This window comes from Acanthochromis polyacanthus, chromosome 21, assembly GCF_021347895.1.
Source record: "Acanthochromis polyacanthus isolate Apoly-LR-REF ecotype Palm Island chromosome 21, KAUST_Apoly_ChrSc, whole genome shotgun sequence".
Taxonomy (NCBI): domain Eukaryota; kingdom Metazoa; phylum Chordata; class Actinopteri; family Pomacentridae; genus Acanthochromis; species Acanthochromis polyacanthus.
The window spans coordinates 2,607,274-2,630,082 of record NC_067133.1 but is presented as its reverse complement, the minus strand read 5'-3'; the positions used below and the strand labels follow the sequence as shown (position 1 = coordinate 2,630,082).

The window sequence follows — 22,809 nt, the reverse complement described above, 5'->3', positions numbered from 1 at the left end:
TATAGCACATATTCAAGCTTTGTTGGTAGTGTGGACAGTGGCATCAATGATTTGAGTGATTCAGTGCCATAACGAGGCAGCTGTGTTGCTATTTTGAATATGAAACCACTATTTTTGTGTTTGGGAGGTGTTCATGCTGATCTGTGACTAGGCTAAGATGAATTTGCTTAGATATCAGATGCTCTTTCTTTTTAGCCTAGCCACGCTATACCCATGTTTCTGACGGCACAAGGGTCGAGGGAAGCTCGACAGGGAGGGAGGCGGGCTAAAAGGTTGTCTATCAAATCCCTCTGCAGCAATTGGGTAGGTATACAACCAATCAACGCAACGAATAGGCTGACGTGGTTCCTAGAGCGCCGGCGGATTGTGGCTAAGTCCCATTAGCTTCCCAACCAGCGGAGCCAACTGGTATATTAAGGATTTGCCATATCCCGTCGGCATAAGTCCAAATACGTCTTTCTTCTCAATGAAACACTTCAGTGCCGTCCTTTGTTTATCTTTCAAGTTGAATTTTGGCTTCAAATCTTTAAGGGCTGTGGCCAAAGCCGAGTCGAAAGATAACTGTTTATTGTGCGCCGGTTGTTTCTGTCAGAATCGTCGCGCCTCTGTCATCACTTAGTTACGCCCGCCTTCTGACTCTACACTTCATGGTGATTGGTCCGGCCAGTTTTAGGAGCATCCAACCTCGAGCCTTATGGAGGGTAACTAGACCCACCCTGGCAGAGAATTAAATTCGTTGCCGGGGGTTGTCTAGCGCGGCTAGGCTACTTTCTTTTGCTTCGGACACACTGACCTCAGATAACCTGCAGGAAACCGAACTGTGTGCTTGAGCAAAATCCACTGGAAGAAAAGCATTCCTTATTAGTCAGAATTCACCTTTCATGCTGATGCCAGGCAGAGACTGCAGGAGTTATGATTTGATTTACCCACGTTTCACCTTGAACCCAATAGTTGGCCCAGATTATTTTATAATGTGAGAGATTCACAGATCCAATAATAAACATTCCAACTTGCTCACATTCACTGGGTCCACCCCGAGTAATATCAACCATGTTTGATGTTTTGGAGGTAAAATCTGGATGGTTTGGATTATGATTCTACTGAACGGAGCTGTGGCCCTTGAGGCTAATGATAGCTACAGATAATACAAGTGATAGTTACAATCTCACCGTCACATCTAGCCGAATAACAAAACATGTGCTGATCAAAATGATTTTCCACATCTTTTTACATTTCCTGACTTGTCTGGCCTTCTGCTTTTGTTTTTTCTCGCTGCAAATGATTAATAGTATCACGGCAAGTTGTTACACCACAGTCTGCATTTCGTTTCCATCTGTTTTCCCATGAGATCACGTGAGGTGGTGCTCTGCTCCCTGACTGCTCCTTCTGGCACGATAACCTTTACTGTATCCTGAAGTGTGTGATGTGCCACTAGAGTCAATATATAGTTGTGGGACTTTATCTAGCATAGATGACGGGTATCATAGTTGACATTTTTGCTGTTTTCTGACCTAAAATCAACATGGCCGCCTATAACCAAACACCACATGACATTTTTACACAAAGATTCTTCTAAATATTAGATATACAATTCAGTAAAATTGAAAAAGAAAGTTATTTTATAAAGATATTGTCGTAAACCTGGTGACTTCTTTATATTAAATAAGTCAGAAAGCCTTGGAGTCTGGCCAGTCTTTTCTTCAGGAGGAAATGACATCATGTGGAGCAGGTCATGTGATCTGGAATTAACACATTCATTGAGAGGGGTTTTTGTAATGGGGAACTTAGTTGAAAGTGACTTATCAGACACAGATACAATCAGCTATTTTCCATATAAAATTTGATATATTGCCAAAAAAGAAATATCTGTCATGATTATCTCAACGTAATAAAAAGAACACAATCCAAACTATTTTTGAATAATCTCATTTTGTTTTTATTTAGCTCATTAGAAAGTGGTTGTTGTTAAATTGGGACGGTTATTTAGTTGACATTTTAGTGATATCCAGTCATTTTTTTATTAATAAGTGATTGTTTCCATCCTAAATAATTATGGAATTTGTAAAGACGTGATCATAATGAACTTAAAAAGCATTGGGTTTTTAAACGCATTGTAATAAAAATGTATCCAAGAGATATCCCATGGGCTTCAAAAGTCCCTCAGTTATAGATTGACCCACTATTTTTCTGTCTTGTAGTGTGTGAATGTCTGAATTTACAGAGAAGATTTATGATCGTGATGCATGCTCATTTCAAAATCTGAATTATAATCTCCTGTCGCCTGAACCCACCGTGAGGCTCACCAGTCCTCAGCATCCCCTTATGTTTTGACTTCATGCAGTGCAAACCACAGAGTGTGTTTAACAATAATAATCAGACAAATGAATTTGCTCCTTCACTGATAAATTATTTCAATCCACAGAATTGTAGAACATTTCCTTTGACATTGGCTTGTCAGAGTAAATGTACTACAGTAAATGATTTAGAGCTCCTCTGGTGGGTTTCCTCAGTTGTGCTGGCTCCTTCTTCCTCATGGGTCTGCTCCTGCTTAGTCACGAGAGAGGAATTTGTTGGACTGCCAGGCGTGTCTCGCCCGAAGGGAAAAGTCATCTGACAGAAGAATGAGAGGAAGACGGTGGCGCTCTGCTCCCTAACCATAAAACAGCCTCCCCCTTTTTTAAAACTTAATCCTGGTACACGGTGCATCTCCATTTTAGACATGAATTAATGAGCAGTTAACATGAACATGTCACCTTGAACCTCTCACCAGGCACAATGCTGAGAGCTCAGAGAGTGATAAATGCACTTCTTCCTTCTTTGTAGGCGAGCCGAGGAAGTATGATCCAACCTTCAAGGGTCCAATCCAGAACAGGTGAGGCAGAGATGCAGTTTTACTCCAGGTAGCTGACTAAAAAAGGACGTCTTTTAACCCTTCAAACTTTCTCTGTCTGTGTTTCTAGGGGCTGCACAGACATCGTGTGCTGCATCCTCTTCATTGTTGCCATTCTGGGTTACATTGCGGTGGGGATACTCGGTAAGGAAACACTTTGCTATTTGGATCACCATAACGAAACCAAAAGCTATCTAAAATAGACATGTAACCTTTACCCTTTATTTCTTTTCTCCCAGCCTGGTCCCAGGGCGACCCCAGGAAGGTGATCTATCCTACAGACAGCCGGGGGCAGTTCTGTGGGCAGGCTGGCACGCCGCTAGAGTGAGTAGCTGTCCGGGTATAGATGGAACTGTGACTCTGTTGGAAAGCTGGAAACTCGGTTACACAGTTCCGCTTAGTGCATCAGAATGTTAACTGTGTTGCGTTTGTCAGAGTGGAGTCTGACGCAGATAAATAGTCTAATCATGTGTCATGTGACCGATTAATCACCATTAATCGAAAATATTAGGGCTGGCCCGAATAGTGGTTTCTGGCCTCCGAATATTCGGGCCCTATTAAAGACGAATATTCGAATATTCGTTCCGCTCCCTAACGTCCGAAGGGGGGGGGGGGGCTTGTGGCGGAGACGGCCCGAATATTCGGATCCGTTCGTCTGGTCTCCCGGGTCCAAATTTTGCCTTCATTTTGTCTTCAGTTAAACTGAAGAATTCCCAAACAGCGGAGGTCTTCAGCGTCTTGTCCTGTGTTTATGCAACGAAGTGAAGCGTGACGTCAGAGTCAGCAGCAACCCGGCCATTCTGGTGGTAACAAACACGAATGGAGGAGCCGAGATGAGCCGAACACGACGGGATGAGCCGATGTGGGCCGAATGCGAAGGGAAGAGACGAGCTCCGAATATTTTTGTCTGAGGGGGAGGAAGGGGTGGTCACATAGACATATGTGTATATGTTTATGTGATCACAGGTCGGGATGAGCCGATATGAGCCGATGTGGGCCGAAGACAGTAACGCCACATATTCTTTCCGCCCGGTAACGTCCGACCAGGGGGGCGAACGAATATTCGGGATATTCGGGTCCAGCCCTACAAAATATGAAGAGAAAGAATATCAAATAAAATGAAATGCTGTTTGCAAAATACCTTCTGCAGTTGATACAAAAAAAAATAATGAGCGGTCTACTTTCATCCTTGTTTTTCAAGCACAAACAGTTAAATCTCCTACACCTCCTGGTCATTAAAAGAGTCCACACTTCATACTGATGTTCACAAGAACGTTTTAATCTTTACAGAAGCTTTATCACTTGGTGGTACGCCCTGAAAACTATGAACACAAACATGATAATATCACATTTGAACCATGAAATGTCAATAAAACAAATACCTTCGTCTCTCGCTTCTGTCTAAACAAAGTATAGAGCTATCTAAAAGCTTATCAAAATTAATAATTACCGTGTTCGCCAGCAGAAAACGAATAAAAGCGGATGGAATGGAAAATTGACAGCTTAATCCACCCAATCTCTCTCCGCGAGTCACATGACATGCAATGCAACTTTATCAACCAGGACACATAAATCAAACAAAAACTCGACTAAAAATAATTGGTTTTACTGGAACTAAATGACCAGAACTACTGACAGGCCTGCAGACTAACTTTTTAGACCGGCCTTTTTCTACTTTCTCATTTAGGTGCACATACATGTATTAAAGATCTACCAAATATATACCATTCGGTGCTGCAACAGCAACTGGTGAGCTTCTGCACTGTGTTATGAGAAGGATGTTCACGTACAAAATGTTTGATGGTGTGCATGGACAGAGGGTGTGGAGTTAGAAGCAGAGACTAATAGTGGATTAAAGTCCTGACTGGGATTACTGGTCTACCACTTCCAACTCAAACAATCTGCTGACCGCTCCCAAAACCAGAAATGATCTGATGTCTCCCATAATTTCCTTCGTGATATCTGCAGCTTCATCTGTATGTAATACTGTGTGACAGCAGGAAGCAGCCAGAGCACTGCAAGTTATCAACTACCAGTAAACACCATTACCCCAATGTAATTATGTGTGTAAAGGACGCAAAAAGACAAAGCAGACGCGCTTTTCAATTCACGAATGAATCCGAGACTAAAGAAACAAAAAAATCTGGCTTAACCAGCATGAGCAGATGTCGCTAATAAATGCAGTCCTCAGCTTGAACACCAAATATCATGAAATACAAGAGCAGAATGCAATGATTTGATCAGCAAACTGTAGAAACACCTGTGAGGTAAAATGTAGAGTAGCAGATAAGAAGAAGAAAGGGCTGCAGAAAAACAGTGCAAGTGAGGAAAAACAGCATTTTCATGCACACAGACACAGTCCTGCTAAATGTTAGCCACACCTGTGCAACCAATGAAAATGTTTGTTGCGTTTGACAGATTTTCAGTCGTACTTTGTAGCCACAAATCAAATGAAATCTGCTGTTGGCCTGAACACATCCATCCTTTATTGAAGCTTCCTTTTGGTATCCACATAGTAACGATGCTTTGTAAGTGCTAAAAAACTACATAATGACTGCATTTGTTCTGAATTCTGGTGATTTATGAGCCTCAGACTGATCGTATGGAAAGCAACGAGCACACCTGATGAGGGCAAAACAGTCAAAAATGTCAGCGAACGGTTTGCTGAAGAAGGGCTGTGTGCCGTGCTTCAATTTTGACCGGCTCTGTCTGACGCTCACATGTCGCTTCTCTCATTTATGTGACCGCTTTCTGTGTCGTTCCTTTGTTCCGCTTTCAACAGAAAGAAGCCATTTTTGTTCTACTTCAACATCATGAAGTGTGCCAGCCCCATGGTGCTGCTGGAGTTCCAGTGTCCCACCACACAGGTGTGAGCTCCACTCTGCTCCCATTCATTTTCCTTTTTGTTCCCAGTGAATGCTTTGCTTGCACTTGATATAACTTTACCTACCTGTAAATATTCATCCTCAGATGTGTGTGGACAAGTGCCCTGACAAATTCATGACGTTAATTAAAGCCTACTCCAACCAAAAAGACTTTGACTACTACAGAAACTTCTGCAAGGAAGGGGTGACTAATTCGATGGTAAGATGCAGTTTAGACGTTGTTTGTTTACCTCAATTATTACGCTCTCTTAGTGTTTCTTTTCTAGACTTTCACATCTATTTTGGATGTACTGTCTTTCAGGGTATACCAGAAATCCTCAAGCAGGGTCTTTGTCCTGCCATGCTGACACCCAGCAAGCCCTGTGAGTTCAATCCCTATTTTTAAAATATCCTCCTTGAAAAGATAGATTGTATGTGTATTTATTCAATGCCTGATCATTCACAACATTAAAACCACTGACAGGCGAAGTGAAGGACATTGATATTCATGCTACAGTTGCACCTGTCAATGAAAATAAATAGTAAAAATGACAATAAATCAAATGACTAATTAGCTGGATTCGCGCACAATAAAAAAGGGGACGAGGCAGTTTGAAAATTAAAGAAAAAGACTGAGCGTTAGGGCTGCACAGTGGCGTAGTGGTTAGCACTTTCGCCTTGCAGCAAGAAGATCCCCGGTTCAAATCCCTGGGATCTTTCTGCATGGAGTTTGCATGTTCTCTCTGTCCATGTGTGGGTTTTCTCCGGGTACTCCGGCTTCCTCCCACAGTCCAAAAACACGCTGAGGTTAATTGGTTACTCTAAATTGCCCGTAGGTGTGAGTGTGATTGTGATTGTTTGTCTGTATATGTGGCCCTGTGACAGACTGGTGACCTGTCCAGGGTGTCCCCTGCCTTCACCCGAGTCAGCTGGGATAGACTCCAGCACCCCCCATGACCCTAGTGAGGATAAAGCGGTGTATAGAGGATGGATGGACTGAGCGTTAAAATTAAAAGTCAAAAAATGAGATAATTGAAGAATTAGACAGACGACGCCACAGCAAAGAACCAGGCAGGATTTTATAAGTAGTGTAATGTTTTCACATCTCTTAGTCCTGGTTAAAACTCTAGCAGCAGCGTTCTGGATGAGCTGAAGTTCTGTTGAAATACCACTACAGTAATCCAATCTACTAGCCTAGCCGTGCTAGACCCAGGTCTGAAGACACAAGGGTCTAGGAACTCTCGACAGGGAGGGAGGCGGGCTAAAAGGTTGTCTTTCAAGTCACTCTGCAGCAATTGGGTAGGTATACAACCAATCAGCGCAACAAATAGGCTCCTAGAGCGCTGGAAATCAGAGGATGCAGGAGTTCGGTGAAGCCTCATTTATACAGTCAATGGGTGAAGCTCAAGTATATTACAGACATGTTAACAGAAAGATTATTCAGAGTCGGTGCTAATGGAGCTCAACGACTGTTGTCGTTTTTGATGTCGACCCTGGCAGAGAATTAAATTTGTTGCCGTGTGTTGTCTAGCGCGGCTAGGCTAGTTGTTTCCGGTTGTTTCTGTCAGAATCGTCGCGCCTCTGTCGTCACTTAGTTACGCCCGCCTTCTGACTCTACACTTCATGGTGATTCGTCGGCCAGTTTTAGGAGCATCCAACCTCGAGCCTTATGGAGGGTAACTAGACCCACCCTGGCAGAGAATTAAATTCGTTGCCGTGGGTTGTCTAGCGCGGCTAGGCTACCAGTCTACTGGAGATGAATGCATTTATGAGTTTCTCCTGGTCTTTCTGGGAGATAAAACTTTCAAGCTTTTTACGGCAGGAGACCTTCAGAGGCCTTATCAGAGCTCTTTTATTGTCACAGGGCAGCCTGCATAATATTGGACTGGTGGCTTTAATGATGTGGCTCATCTGTGATTTACATTGATGCTTATCTAACAAGTTTGGGATTAAAATGTGTTTTGTGAAATTATGTGTAATTCTACTTTTTTATGACATTCTTGACATTCTCTTCCACTTTCCTTCAGTCACCCGTAGGTGCTTCCCTGCTCTGGGTCTAAAAGGAGGCGTGATAACTGTCGGAAACAGCTCTCACTTTGACGATGGATCCGGAAAAATGAGGGACGCCAAGGATCTGGTGGATGGAGTGAAGTGAGTACACGGGTGGAATTATTGTGACGAGTGAGGCTGTTCTGTCACAGCTAGAAAATAGCTGTGGCCTCGCCTGTCACAACCCGCCAAGTCAGATTTCACCAACAGCTTACGTGACAAGAAAATTCCACTGTGATGAAATGGCTCAACACTCGGGCGTCTCTCTGCAGGAATGCCACTGTGGTTCTCGAGGCTCGTCAGGTGGTGATGAAAATCTTTGAGGATTACACGCAGTCCTGGTACTGGATCCTCCTGTAAGTCACTGACTTTTGAATTCACGGCAAAGAATAAACTGTCAGCTGGTTTCTCTGCTCGCTCACTCTGTGCTTCCACTCTGTAGGGGACTGGTTATCGCCATGCTCGTCAGCCTGCTCTTCATCATCCTCCTGCGCTTCCTGGCAGGGATCATGGTCTGGGTCATGATCGCATTGGTGATACTGGTGTTAGGATATGGTAAGGGCCAAACAACATGAGCAGCATCTTTATTTCTGTTGTACTCTCCTCAGGGGCTCAGTGGAAAAAACAAGAGAGGCAGTTCAGTACACTCTGAACATGTTAGGACTGAGCTTTTATGGTGAATTACAGTAGAAATACCAGAGCAGAAATAGCTAGTGAGCTAGCTAGCTAGAAATATAACTGCAAGGTTTCCAACTTGACTGGAATTTCCACAGATATGTGAGCGGTTTTCAAGAAGGTTTCTTCAAAAGAAAATAGTCCACATGAAAGCTGGAGAACATGTGTTCAATGTCCGTCCACAAATGTCTCTAGAGTAGGAAAACTGAAACCAAAGCAACGTGCAAAATACCTCGAGTACATGAGCGTCGAACTCATCTTGGCATCTTTGTGCAGTTATACCTCTCTGCAGTGAATAAGACAACACCGTAGTTGGTGTTGCCAGATTCTGCTGCTCTGTCAAGAGATTTAAGTAATTAATGAAGCTACATGTATCATTTCTGATGCTCTGTGATGACTTGCAGTATTTGACAAAGTTCAAAGAAAGAACTCTTGTGCAAACAGTTAGCTGTATTTTGAAAGAAACTTGTTTTTGTTGAGAAAGCATGAGATGAACTTTGAAAGCGCATTTAATGCCGACAGCATAGGAGTTGGCAAACAGGATTTTGCATGTGTATGCAAATATGTATGAAAGAAGCAGAGTTAGTATGAGAAAAGTCCATACAATTTGATGTTCTGTTGACCCCAGATGCTGAACCCTTAATGTGTGCTGCCTTTGTTGCAATTTTTAAGCAAATAGTCATTTTTCTTTACATTTTTAGTTTCTGTTGTGCTGCACTCTACTTCCTCTTTTCTATTAAAAAGAATTACATTGCTGTTTAAACAATGTTCTTGTTGTGCTGTGTGTTTGCTGATTAGGTATCTTCCACTGCTACATGGAATATGCTGCTCTGAAGGGAGAGCCGGGCTCTAATGTGACTCTCCAGGAACTGGGCTTCCAGACAGACTTCACAGTGTACCTGCAGATTAGACAGACCTGGCTGGCCTTCAGTCAGTACACGCCACAACATCTCCATATTTCTACACTCCAATATGTTGCTGTGAAACCAGGACACTCATTGGATCTTTCTCTCTGCCGCATTCCTCCTTTTAGTGATCATCTTGGCCATTGTGGAAGTCATCATCATCCTGCTGCTCATCTTCCTCAGGAAGAGGATCCTCATCGCCGTTGCTCTCATTAAAGAAGCGAGCAGGTCAGACTTCACATTAGAGGCACTTTGAGAGGAGATGATGGAGGAGGAGTGGAAAAACAGATCAATATAAGCTAGATGTTATATTGTTCTGACTTAAAATTCATTTTAGCGTCGCTCACAGTAATGGATTTAAGTGTCAGACTAATGGCACAGATAAAGTAATGGAAGCAGAACTCGCTGTGAAGATAAGATGTGTGATTTTTAGCTTTAGTGTGTGTAACCACTATTATCCTGTTTACAGAGCCATAGGACATGTCATGTGCTCCCTCTTCTACCCGCTGTTCACCTTCCTCCTCCTGGCCATGGTCATCGCCTACTGGGCCGTTACTGCGGTGTATCCTTTCAAGTTCCAGTCAGTGTTGGTTATATTTAAGGCTGACTGTGTTAAATGACCCGGGAACACAACTGAACCGAACCGTCATGGTGAAGAGGGAACTGAGCCTCTCGATTTACCAGTCCATCTTAGTTCCAACCCTCACCTACGGTCCTGAGCTCTGGGTAGTGACCGCGAGAATAAGATCACGGATACAAGCGACCGAAATGAGCTTCCTCCGCAGAGTGTCTGGGATCAGCCTTAGAGATAAGGGGAGAAGCTCAGACATGCAGAGGAAGCGTGGAGTAGAGTCGTTGCTAGTAGTGTCGAAAGGAGCCAGTTGAGGTGGTTTGGCCATCTAATTCGGATGCCTCCGGAGAGACTTCCATTTTTGGAGGTTTTTTGGAACACATCCGCTTTGAGGAGACCCCGGGGTAGACCCAGAACCTGCTGGAGGGATTGTGTATCTCATCTCGCCTGGGAACACCTCGGGATCCACCAGGAAGAGCTGGAAAGTGTTGCTGGATGGAAGGACAAGCGGAAGAAGATGGATGGATGGATGGATGGATGGGAACACAACTGGAGACGATTAATTCTCAACCCATGAGTCATGAGACTGTCAAGGAAACTAACACTCTCGCTCATTACAGATAAAGTAACGGCTCTGACCTTGATATTTGGGCCTGTTTTATGAGGAAACACAACAGCATTGCCTTGGAAATTAGCAGTGTGGTTGTTATTTTTCAAAGGGTCTCATCTAGTTCATGCTGAAGACCATAATCAGACACTAGAGGGCGACACAGTAAATGCAGAAGGATGAATCTAACCATCCCCTGCTTCAAACCTGCACCCTTAAGACTGATCCATTGTAGACTGTGACCTGAAATATCCTCACGTGTTCATTATAATCACAAGGATTCTACACCACTGTGGCTTGAAATGCACTAAAATAGGACATCAGCTGTTCCCATGGACATGAACTGAAACTCTCAAGGGCATGATTTTCATCAGATCTCAGTAGTACGGTACATTGGAAATTCATGCAGGAGATGTGCGAAGTCTGTTGCTATGTATAGATGCTGCAGATGTTACATTTAAATCAAGGTTTGATGTGTAGGAGGATGAAAACCAACCTTTGCCTCACTGCAAATTCAAAGTCAGATCCATTTATTATGCAGATGTATCCACTGCAGCACACCTAATCTAAAAACTAAAGACGAAAACAACCTAAAATACAGGTGTTGTACATAGTAATATTTATTTTTCCATTGCTGTAATAGATTATCGGCAGATTGTTGAACATAGCTTGACAAAGTCTGCTGCCCAAACTGATTCTTCCAGATGTAACTGTATGAAGCAGAAATGAGCTCATAAAGCCAGTAATTAAGTCATTAAGCTTTCATGGTAGGGCAGATCAGCCACTGAAGGTGTTATAATAATCCATTTTTATTGTGTCTTGTCAAGTTATAAACCTGGAAGTATAAAATGAGAGCAGTTAAGACGTTAAAATGCTTACTTCTGCTGTTCCTCAAGGCCTCCCAAAACTGGTCAGCCTTTCAGCTTTACAGGCTCGTTAGAATTTGACCCAGCTGTTATGTAACACCCCGACTAACCATTAATCCTCAAGATGGATTGATTGACAGCTCTGACTGCTGATCACAGACACAAACAGGATCATCAAAAGACAAGTTGTTCTTCCTGAAAGGGGGCAAGAAAAGCAGCAGTTAAGTGATTTTCAGAGCTGAACAACCCATTTAAAACATGAGTTGTACAGTCTTCAGGAAATGCAATGTTCACTGAAAAACTAAAAGACACACTGTGGGGACAAGTGAGACTTTGACAAATTTGCTGAAAAGGGGCAGAGTATGGGACGGTTGATGTTGCTGGTTTGTTGAATGAAGTTGGCATTTAGTCGTCATTTAAGTCTGAACCATTGTTGTCCTTAATGAACTGATCAGTTTCTTGTCTACCTCCAATGAGCCGATCTACAAGGTTTTTAACGAGACAGACTGCGAACACTCAAGAAAAACGTGCGACCCAGCTGTAAGTTTTCTTCCTTTTCAGTTTGTTTTGGATCATATTTATCTAACTATAATATACAGGAGGCCCTCTGTTTACGACATCCTCGACCTACAGCGTTGCGTTGTTACATGGGACTAGTTGATGAGCGGATGAATACGTCATCACGCAGCGCTATAAGACGGCTTTGTTTACATTCACCGGTTGGATTTTGCTAAATTCAGTAACTTTTTGCCCTTTACGATGACTTGGCGGCATAGCTCAGTGGGTAGAGTGGCCGTCTCGTAACCGGAGGGTTACCGGTTCGATCCCCCGGCCCGTCGTGCTCATGTCGACGTGTCCCTGAGCAAGACACATTGCTCCTGATGGGTTGTGGTTAGCGCCTTGCATGGCAGCTTCCGCCATCAGTGTGTGAATGTGACATATCATGTAAAGCGCTTTGGATAAAAGCCTGTGTATAAATACAACCATTTTACTCCCAAATGTAAGCTTCAAAGAGAAGGAAAGCCATCTCCATTGAAGTGAAATTAGATATAGTAAAATGCTCAGAACAGGGCGAAACACCGGCAAAAATGATTCAAGTTGTAAAAACAGGTCAACATATTGTAGCGACCCTCTGTGATGAATGAGTTCTGACTTATGGTGAAAATCGACTTACATCAATCTATAGGAACGGAACTCTGTCCAGGACCCTCTATATAATACATGGTGAAGTAGCTTAGTTCTGTGCGTCTTTAAATAAGATTTCGGTTGTTTTTAAAATGATTTAATTTCCCATTAATGTGGAAATTGTGGCTCTAAGTGTCTGACTTTGCACTCTTTACCTCCATTATAGGAAACAGCATTTGTAACAATTAGTATGAGCTCCTTGCAGCTGTCCAAGGGAAGCAGATATTCCCAGTTTCTTTTTAATTCTCTGGTCTTTTCTATTAAATTAGGTCAGATTGAATCATAGGAATTTAAAATGATTCATGTAAAAATCACTTTTCTGTGGAAAGCTCCAGAGAAGTCAGCTAACTTCCCTCATTAAATGTGGTTTACAAGCTGTGTTATGCAACTTCTCATTTCCCTGAGTCTCTGCAGAGAAAATGAAGAATGTAAAGTTAGCATGAACACGGAGCCGCTACGGCTACTTTAAGGGGAAATTGATGACGGGGTGATCAAGCAGAAATCCATTTGAAAGCTTATTTGGTTTTTCACACATCGAAAGTGAAATCTTCTGGACTTCTAAAATGTGCATGCTGTGTGTGTTCTCAGAACTACACGACGAGTTCCATGAAAGCACAGTGTCCTGACTCGGAGTGCCTTTTTGCCTTCTACGGAGGAGAGACCGTTTACCACAAATACCTGATCGGCCTGCAGTTCTACAACGTCTTCCTCTTCTTCTGGTGCGCCAACTTCGTCACGGCTCTGGGACAGATGACGTTAGCCGGGGCCTTCGCTTCTTACTACTGGGCCTTTGTCAAGCCAGACGACATGCCGGCCTTCCCAGTGTTTTCCTCCCTGGGGAGATCTCTCAGGTGTGTAGGGCGGAAAGTTTTGGCGCATCTCTCTACAGACTTTTGTTGTTTTTGTCAACATTTTACACACTTTCTTGTTCTTTAATTCGAGTCACTCGTACCGTCACTCGTACCTTGTTTCAGGTACCACACAGGGACTCTGGCATTTGGCTCCCTTATCCTCTCCATCATTCAGATCATCAGGGTTCTGTTGGAATATCTGGACCACAAGCTGAAAGGTCTGGTACTTCCTGGAGCCCAGTATTATGCAGATCCCTCGTTTGCATAGCATACAGCCTGGGATAAAAATATTTGGCTGGCCCATGTAGTGCTAGATCACAGAAGACAATGCAAATAATATCTGCAAAAGTGCAAGTCAGAAAGTATTAGTTTAACGGCGCAGTATTTGCCCTTGATAGCTTGATTCGTGCAAAAATAGATGACAGAAATGAATGTATTAATCAATCCTGGTGTCATTCACAGGAGCCCAAAATAAGTTTGCAAAGTTCCTGCTGTGCTGTCTGAAGTGCTGCTTCTGGTGTCTGGAGAAATTCATCAAGTTCCTCAACAGAAACGCCTACATTATGGTGTGTGGCTTATTTATTTCACTGAAAACCGATGCAGTGTTGATAAAAGATCACGTTGACTTTGGTTGTAATGAGTGCATTTGGCCTCCAGGTGGCGATTTATGGCAAGAACTTTTGCACATCAGCCAGAGATGCCTTCTTACTCCTCATGAGGAACATGATCAGGTACCTGTGAATATTATTCACTGTTGCACAAATGTCCGAAACATTTATTTAAGGATAGATTTTATAAAATTGGGTAAATGATTCTTTTTTTCCCCCAGAGTTGCTGTCTTGGATAAAGTTACAGATTTCCTGTTATTCTTGGGCAAACTGCTCATTGTGGGGCTTGTGGGTGAGTTTTAATTTCTTCTTTATTTTTCAATAGGAAACTGTGTGTGATCTTTGTGCACATTGATGCTTACTGTCATTTCTTTTCTCCTGATATTGCAGCTTCACTGTTCTACAGATATAAATATAGATTTGGTTACATGGATATATTGCACTGTTGTTGCTAAGGAGGTAAATTTGAGCTTTAAAACAGTTAACTCATAATCATCATCATAATAAACTTACGTAAAGTCACTTCACGATCAGCATAGAGCATTTTAAAGCCTGGTTGCACTGCTGCTGTGTCATAAAAGCAATAAGACTGAAATGCCACCATAGACCATAATGTGTTATGAAACTTGTGATAACTGCAACATAAACTGTACATGTCATCATAATGTCAAACATTTGAAATATCAGTGGAGTTTGTGATGTATATTTTGATATTGTATTTTATATTTTTTGGCAATAGATCAAATTTTATATGGAAAACGACAGATTGTATCTGTGTCTGAGGAATCACTTTCAGCTAAGCTCCCCGTTACAAAAACATCTCTCAAGGAAGTGTGCTTATTCCAGATCACATGACCTGCTCATTTTGTTTCTTTTTTGGTCATTTTCAGCCCGTTTGTGTTCATTTTAGGTCTTTTTGTGGTCATTTTGTGCCTTTTTGTGGCCGTTTTCATTCTGTTTTTTTAGGTGTTTTTGTGATCATTTTGCAATTTTTTGGAGTTCGTCATTTTGTGTCTTTATATAAGTATCTGCCTCACTGAGTCGTTTTGTGTTTTTCCTGTGGTAGTTTTATTTCAATTTTTTGTCATTTTGTGCATTTTTGTGGTCATATTGTGTCTTTTTATGGTTGTTTTGTGTGTCTTTTTGGTCATTTTCAGACGGCTTTGTGGGCGTTTTAGGTCTTTTTGTGGTCATTTTGTGCCTCTTTGTGGCCGTTTTCAGTCTGCTTGTGATCATTATCGGTGTTTTTGTGGTCATTTTGTGGTTATTTTGTGTGTCTCATCATTTTGTGTATTTATAGGATAATTATTTGTCTCACGGAGTCATTTGATTGTTGCTTTTAGGCCTGAAAATAGCAAAAATGTCAATTACATATTGACCCAAGAGCAATTTCTAGCAGCTGTCTACCAGTAGTTACTTACATTTGACATATAAACCGTGACTTTTCTTCTCCAGGGATCTTTGCCTTCTTCTTCTTCTCTGGGAGAGTGAAGGCCTTTGAGGATACAGCTCCTCACCTCCACTACTACTGGGTGCCCATCCTGGTGAGTCTGGTCTTCCCTTTTTATTCAGAAAAACAGCATTAAACAGTCTGATTAAGGACAGAGTTAATGTGTCATTCTGTTTTCATAGGTTTGATACCTGTGTTTGTGTGGTTTTTGTTGTCCTCAGACTTTAGTTGTTGGCTCGTACCTCATCGCTCACGGATTCTTCAGCGTGTACGCCATGTGTGTGGACACTCTGTTCCTCTGTTTCTGTAAGTGACACGTCCTCAGTCTCTCTTTACGTCCATGTATTTATTGTAAACCCTGGGGTCAGATGAATGGTACCTAAAAGAAACAAACACTGCAGATATGTTGAAGACTAATGAAAGACGAAGCTGAAACCAAACTCCTCTCACTTTGCTTTTGGTGTTGGGCTGTCACTAATTCTAAATCGCATGAATATGGCGTGAATATTTCTCTACCATTTCAGAATAATAGTCTGACTTACTGTTTGTTAACCTGACATTTGTTTCTGCTTGGTGATAAATTGTGACTTTCACAATCTGAATTGCCTGTGGGTGCTTTTGCTTGCTTGCTATTTGACTTTCTTTCTCTTTTTGTCTCTCCTTTCCCTTATCTCTCTTCCCACAATTCACCACCTTCCCTTCCTGCTGGCCCTGTAACACCTGAATTTTTACCCTGATTTCTATACTAATTTTCTCCACCACCACCCATTAACACATACAAACACACACAAACACATGAAGGTGAAGACCTGGAACGCAATGACGGTTCAGCTGCACGGCCTTATTACATGTCGTCGACTCTCCATGAGATTCTGTGGAAGAACAAGGCCGAGGATCCGTCTGCGTCCGATGAAGATGTCCGACTAAAACAGCAGCAGGAGGAAGATGCTACTTAAAGAGGACGAGTTTTGCGGGCAAAGATTTGTCCCTGAATGACAGGCACAATAAAATCCTGAGTCATTTTTTAACCATTTGAAATTATGACCTAAAAGAACTGGAACTTTGTTGTTGCCAAGTAGGAAACTGATCATTCACTGTGTCTCAGAGACGGATTGCAGTAAAACTACACGACACTAAGCCCTGAAGTGGCAGGCATTCATTGTTTTGCTTCTTGAGCAACCCTGTGATTGACAAACTGAATGAAAGACTTTTTTTAGAGTAGTAAATATTGTTTTCTTTCAGCTTTTTTTATGTCTTACAACAAAAGGAAACATGGGACAGAAGATGTTGACCGTTTGCTAAACCCCTGCCCCTAAGTTGTTTTAAATCTCTCTACATGAAAGACTACACTGCATCTGAAGAATTTGGAATTTGGTACAATTTCAGGTTATTTTAACGAGCAAATCCACTGTGTTGTTTGGTCCCAGCCCCAGGTAAAGCTAATGTTGAAGTGACTTAAACAGCCAGCAGAGGGCGACTGTTCTGGATGCAGTTCTGCAGACATCTATGAGGAAATGACCTGACTTCTCGCTGCTTTTATTCCCTCAGTAAACGTGTTTCTAATGGGTTTATAGTCTCAATCACTAGCTTCAAGTCTCCTTCAATACAACATGATGCTCATTTCATAAATTGTGGGCAAAAGTGGAGCACGTTTTACAGCAGCGCGACCTAGCAATTCACAAGTCATAGCCATATGGGTATGTGTAGCGTTGTTGAGTTCTTAGTCAGATCTAGCGCTTGTTTGTTACTTCTGTTTTCAAGACTAAGATGGCAACGACCCATTTCCAAACTTCAGAACAGTGACCCACAAACTAAATGGAGGCTTTGCCATATTTTATATTCAGCCTGTTGGAGACACGTTTCTCCTTCTTTTAAAAGCTGTTTCTCTTGTGTTTCAGAAATACCTGAATTATTTTTCAGGCATCTCACAAGGCTAACATTAGCTGAATTAGCTAGTAAGTTACAGCTAATAATAGCTAAGCAACAGCTAACATTAGCTGAATTAGCTAGTAAGTTACAGCTAATAATAGCTAAGCAACAGCTAACATTAGCTGAATTAGCTAGCAGGTTACAGCTAATAGCAACAGTTGTAACATTAGCTGAACTAGCTAACAAGCTACAGCTAAGAATATCAAAGCAACAATTGTAATGTTAGCTGAAATAGCTAGCAAGCCACAGCTAATAATATCAAAGCAACAGTCGTAACATTAGCTGAATTAGCTAGCAAGCTACAGCTAATAATATCAAAGCAACAGTTGTAATGTTAGCTGAATTAGCTAGCAAGCTACAGCTAATAATATCAAAGCAACAGTTGTAACGTTAGCTGAATTAGCTAGCAAGCTACAGCTAATAATATCAAAGCAACAGTTGTAATTTCAGATGGAAAAACAGAGGTAGCCAGCTAATAATGTTTCGCCTGCTTTATGTCTTCCTCAGTCTACAAACAGTGACCCAGTGTTTCTGAATTCCTATTATTTAACCTCAAAAGGGGCGGTGCTTAGCAAAGGTCAACAGAAGCATGTGTCTTGGAATGAGCGCTTTAAAACGTACACAGGAAAGTGGTATCATTTGTTGCATGATTAATGTGATGAAATCTGTACTTGGAGGTGGTGAGTTTAGTTTCTCAGCCAGATCTGCCTTCACCTTCCAGTGACTTGTGTTTGGAATGAATGGTCTGAAACGTGATCTGCAATGTGTTGGCGTTGGATGAATGCTTTACTCTGAGCTGAATGGACGTTTCTAATCTCGGTTGTTGCCTTTTTTTGTAATAGTTCCTCCCACTGCCACAAACCAATAGAAACTTGAAGCCAATCATGTGCCTGATTTAACATCTTTTTGCACCTTAAAGTTTTAAGGGAACCTAAACCGTTTACAGTTGTATGTTCAGTAAAGCACTTTAATTTGTCTTCACACTAAGCCAGAACAGGTTCTTATCTCTATGATTTACTGCTGTTTTTTTTCTCAACTAGTTGCTTTGTTGTATTTTCTGTTGAAGTTTTGCCTGTAAATTGATGTAGATTTTGCATTTAGTAGCTTTTTAGAGGACAGGGCACTTGGATTATTAAACTGCATTTGAGGCAACTGAGAAAATGAAAGAAATGAAACTCTTTAGCTTGATATTTGTTGTTCATAATTGTCTGAACTACTGATTAAAGCTGCTGCCTTTTTTCTACTCGACTGGAAAGTTTTGAGTTTTTGAGATTTTTACCTTGACGGTTCTGGCTCGCTGGAACTGTCAAGGTAAAATTCAACATCTATGTTTTCACCTTATGTCTGTACAAAACTACTCAAAACTGCTGCATTAATAAGAAGACATGATGATCATTTTTGAGCTGAAATTGAACACAGTGACTTTAATGCGTTTGTCGTTTAATCTCTCTCCAGTGGAGGACCTAGAGAGGAACGATGGGAGTCCAGAGCGGCCATACCTGATGCCTGAGAGCCTCCGCAAAGTCCTGAACAAGAAGAACAAGGCTGAGCCGGCCGAGTAGAGCCGAGACCGCGGCTTAAAATGGACTTAATGCTGAGTGAAAACTCTAATCTGATGCCATCGGTCACCAGGAGCCTCCAGGTGACCTCCATATTTTGTTACCAGGATCTAAAAACGGTTCCACATTCCCTCGTCTGGTTTTTTGAGTGATGGTTTTCCATCATGTCTGGAGTTTTATGGATTTATGAATTCAGCAAAACATCCAAACTCGCTTTTAGTTTGTTGTAAATGTTTTTAAATCAAATATTTAATTTGAGCATGTTTTTTATTGTTAATATTTGAGTTTTCATGAAGGTGCACATGAACATTATCTGTTAACTTGTTTATGTCCCTTTTACAATAATCTCTTGTTATATTTGAATGAATATTTAACCGTGTTGTTACCAAAGCCGTTCCACTGCCACTCAGGCATGGCTGAGGCCTTTTTGTACATTTATAGACTTTTACATTAAGCATCTGAGACGCCTTTTATCAACCGCTATAATTATAAATAGGAACAAAAGCAGAAACTGTATGTTGGAACTGATGTGTAGGATTATGTTTGGGTGCTTGTGTCATATTTGTGGAGCTGAACTGTTCTTCGATTAAAACATAGTTTTCTAAGACGTTGTGTGGGAGTCATCGTTCTATTCAAAATGCTTCAATATCCTCTTTTGGTTGATTTTTAGTGTTGTTATTCCATATGCAGTATTTTTTTTCTGTAAATCTTTCCATACAAGGGTCTGTAGGTAACAGAACAACAAAGACAAAAACAAGACACAAAAAACAAACGCAAAAAATGAAGACAAGACACAAAATGACAATAGCAAGACACATGTTAAAAATGACACAAAATGCCAAAAACGAGACAAAATTACAAGAAATAAAAACAGAAACGCAAAACAACGAAGACACAGAATGACAGAAACGAGACAAAGCGACAATAAGACACAAACTGACAAAAGCGTCATCAACTGGGTTACTGTGGAACACATGCATAATAATCATGTCATTATTTCAAATATGTTTATTAAAAGTTCCCACAATTACAAGAGACATCAATGAAAACAATAATACAAAAAAAATTAGATTTAAATTTCATTCTAATCGTTTTATGTGAGATTCAGTTGTTGTCATCAGGGGGGTGGAACAAGAGAGACATGGCATTTTTGGTGGAACTCCAGACTTATTTGGCATTTAAAAAATATTTTCAAACATGTTTTTATCCTACATTTTATTAGATTTGGTCTCAGGACAAGAGCATGTACACAACTACTGCATGTTTTAGTCTTTTGGATTGTTTGAAATTTGTAAAATGTCCTCCAGTTCTGAAACGACCCCCAACTTGCTCCTTACATCAGTCCTGAGGTGTAAAATGTCAACCCGGTCTCACGGGGATTCGTGAAACTGTCACGTAAGTTTTAGTTTCGGTTTCGTGCGCACCAACACGATTTCGTCATGTTTTTCGTGCCGCTCACCACGAAATGTTTTTCGCTGTGGTAATCACATCTGAAAGTGGTTTATACCGGCGGATTCATGACGATCTAAGCTGTCCATCGGCGTATACTGCTTGTGTGATCGCGTTTGCGGCCGCCGGCCGCCGGACATTCTTGAAATTCCTATGCAAATTGGTAAGTGTACCACCGGCTTATGGTTAGGTTATGGTTATGGTTAGGGTTATGTTTAGGGACGATGTCATGCAAAATATAGCGTTGGATTCGCCACGGTTTTACATTAAAAATATAATACACACATTCTTTTGAAATACGTTCTGAGTGGCACGAAAAGTCCGCCGTTTAAAATACATTGGTGCGCATTTCGTGGTGAGCAGCACGAAAAACATGACAAAATCGTGTTGGTGCGCACGAAACCGAAACTAAAACTTACGTGACAGTTTCACGAATCCTTGTGAGATCGGGCTGAAAATGTAGCACACTGTCAAGTTATTTCTCTACAGCCTGCTCTTCCTAACTTGAAAAGGAAGCTTTGTTTTAAAGGTCCGGGGTCATGCAGGAATTCACTCAGGCCAGGCAGTCTTTTCCATTTTTTTTTTATTGGAATTAAAAATGTTTCACGTCGTTTAGTTATGGCTGCTTATCGGCCGCTCAGGTGAAAAACCTGAAGAAACACAAAGCACATGTGTAAACAACAAACCAACAGAATAAAACATGCAGATAATACAACATTTCACCGTGTTAAATACACTAATTTCATTTTAAATAAAGGTAATCATCTTAGCAAAAATATTTTAAATCCTACCATCCAAGCACATGCACACGCGACTTCCACAGCGATCAAATAACATTTAAATTTACATCTGCGCATAAACCCCGTCAATCTGACTCAGTCCATCCACTGTGCATAACAAGAACTACGGGACAAAACCACAAATCCATTCATTCAAAGACAGACGCCGTGCGGCAAACAATCAGAAACCCAACACACACCAACCTCAGCTTCACACCGCAAACCCGACTTGCTAAAAGAGAGTGATTAAACTCTTACCGGCTGCCTCTCCGGACTCTCAGCAGGCTACGCGATTCTGTGAGTGCTGTTTCTTTGTGTGCCGCCTGTGAAACGAAGCCGCGCTGTGAGGTGATCAACCCACCTGTGCCCATGAGTGCCGTCAATCACCACCAACACCGACAGCCACACCCACTGACCTGCAACACACCATAAAGTGTTTATTGCTGGTCTCCTTATGACCAGGAGAAGGTGTGTGCTGTGTGATGTTTTCACTTCGTCCCAGTAGATGTTGATGTGGGTCAGTCAGAGCAGCAGAGAAACTCTTATCTATAGTGTCTGCAGTTAACAGACTCGTGATTATCCCAGAAAAGTCTGTCCTATTTGGAGAGAGACCAACTTTATAGGAGAAATGTTGAACAACAAACGGCCAGAGGTGGAAAGTAACGAAGTGCTTTTAAAGTACTGCTCCACTTTAAGGAAATATTAAACTATCCTTTGTATTCTGCTGCAGTTATTTGACTTTCTGACACGAGGCCCTACATTGTAGTCCAAAATATTTTGATAGTCTCCAGATTTCACGATTTCTTCCACACCGTCAACAAAACAACCCCAAAGCACCTTTGAACCTCCGTCACGTTTGACTGTAGGTTCTGTGTTCTTTTCTTTGTCGGCCTCATTCCGTTTTCTGGAAACAATAGAATGACGTGCTTTTCCAAAAAGCTCTACCGTAGTCTCATCTGTCCACAAGACGTTCTCCCAGAAGGATTGAGGCTTATTCAGGTGCATTTTTGCAAACTCAAATGTGGCTTTTTTACACCCCCTGTCAAAAGTTTTTGGACACTTTCTCATTCAAATAAATTATAACCTGTCCTAAAACCTTTGACAGGGGGTGTATGTCTCTTTGTCAGCAGTGGGGGTCTCCTGGGTCTCCTGCCGTAGTGCTTCTTCTCACACTTGTGAGATAGCGTCACAGCATCACTGCAACCATGACAACAAGTGAACACTACATCAGCTGCCTGCTGACGATCACATGGTTGTGATCCTACTACAGACTTATCGGGACTTATCCGTTGGAAATGATACGACTGAGCAGCCTTAGAGGAGGACTGAGCTCTCTGAGTGCTTTTCTTGTTAAATGTGTAACAATTTCCTCATTAAAAATATAATTCCTGTCTCTACTGTTGCTTAGCCATAAATTAAAGTCAATTATAAACCCACTTTCAGTTTTATTGCAACCAAGTGCACCATTTTTACAAGAACAAACCTGCTTATATGTGGTTTGAAGTCCCCATATTGTTTCACTTTTCGGCAAATTAATCAAAGTCTCACAGTGTGTCTTAAATCAGCCCAATT

General features: G+C 41.6%; 1 protein-coding gene across 3 annotated transcripts in view; it reads left to right on the top strand.

Annotated features, from left to right (window-relative positions):
• Window positions 1-19,616, top strand: part of LOC110952757 (choline transporter-like protein 2) — a 29,467-nt gene extending 9,851 nt beyond the window's left edge. For 2 of the 3 annotated variants that reach the window (XM_051941269.1, XM_051941268.1), the window contains exons 2-22: window positions 2,824-2,872; window positions 2,961-3,034; window positions 3,130-3,214; window positions 5,673-5,757; window positions 5,861-5,974; window positions 6,077-6,137; window positions 7,782-7,905; window positions 8,076-8,159; window positions 8,246-8,358; window positions 9,277-9,408; window positions 9,512-9,611; window positions 9,853-9,945; window positions 11,883-11,967; window positions 13,201-13,463; window positions 13,587-13,681; window positions 13,926-14,029; window positions 14,121-14,194; window positions 14,293-14,363; window positions 15,527-15,615; window positions 15,743-15,827; window positions 16,323-18,693. In XM_051941269.1, coding sequence (XP_051797229.1) covers window positions 2,824-2,872; window positions 2,961-3,034; window positions 3,130-3,214; window positions 5,673-5,757; window positions 5,861-5,974; window positions 6,077-6,137; window positions 7,782-7,905; window positions 8,076-8,159; window positions 8,246-8,358; window positions 9,277-9,408; window positions 9,512-9,611; window positions 9,853-9,945; window positions 11,883-11,967; window positions 13,201-13,463; window positions 13,587-13,681; window positions 13,926-14,029; window positions 14,121-14,194; window positions 14,293-14,363; window positions 15,527-15,615; window positions 15,743-15,827; window positions 16,323-16,477 — 2,135 coding nt within the window. In that variant the 3' untranslated portion in view covers window positions 16,478-18,693. Of the gene's footprint in view, window positions 1-2,823; window positions 2,873-2,960; window positions 3,035-3,129; window positions 3,215-5,672; window positions 5,758-5,860; window positions 5,975-6,076; window positions 6,138-7,781; window positions 7,906-8,075; window positions 8,160-8,245; window positions 8,359-9,276; window positions 9,409-9,511; window positions 9,612-9,852; window positions 9,946-11,882; window positions 11,968-13,200; window positions 13,464-13,586; window positions 13,682-13,925; window positions 14,030-14,120; window positions 14,195-14,292; window positions 14,364-15,526; window positions 15,616-15,742; window positions 15,828-16,322; window positions 18,694-18,905 lie in introns of those variants that run through there. The other variant, XM_051941270.1, reaches the window with a different exon arrangement.
• Window positions 19,617-22,809: the final 3,193 nt, after the last annotated feature.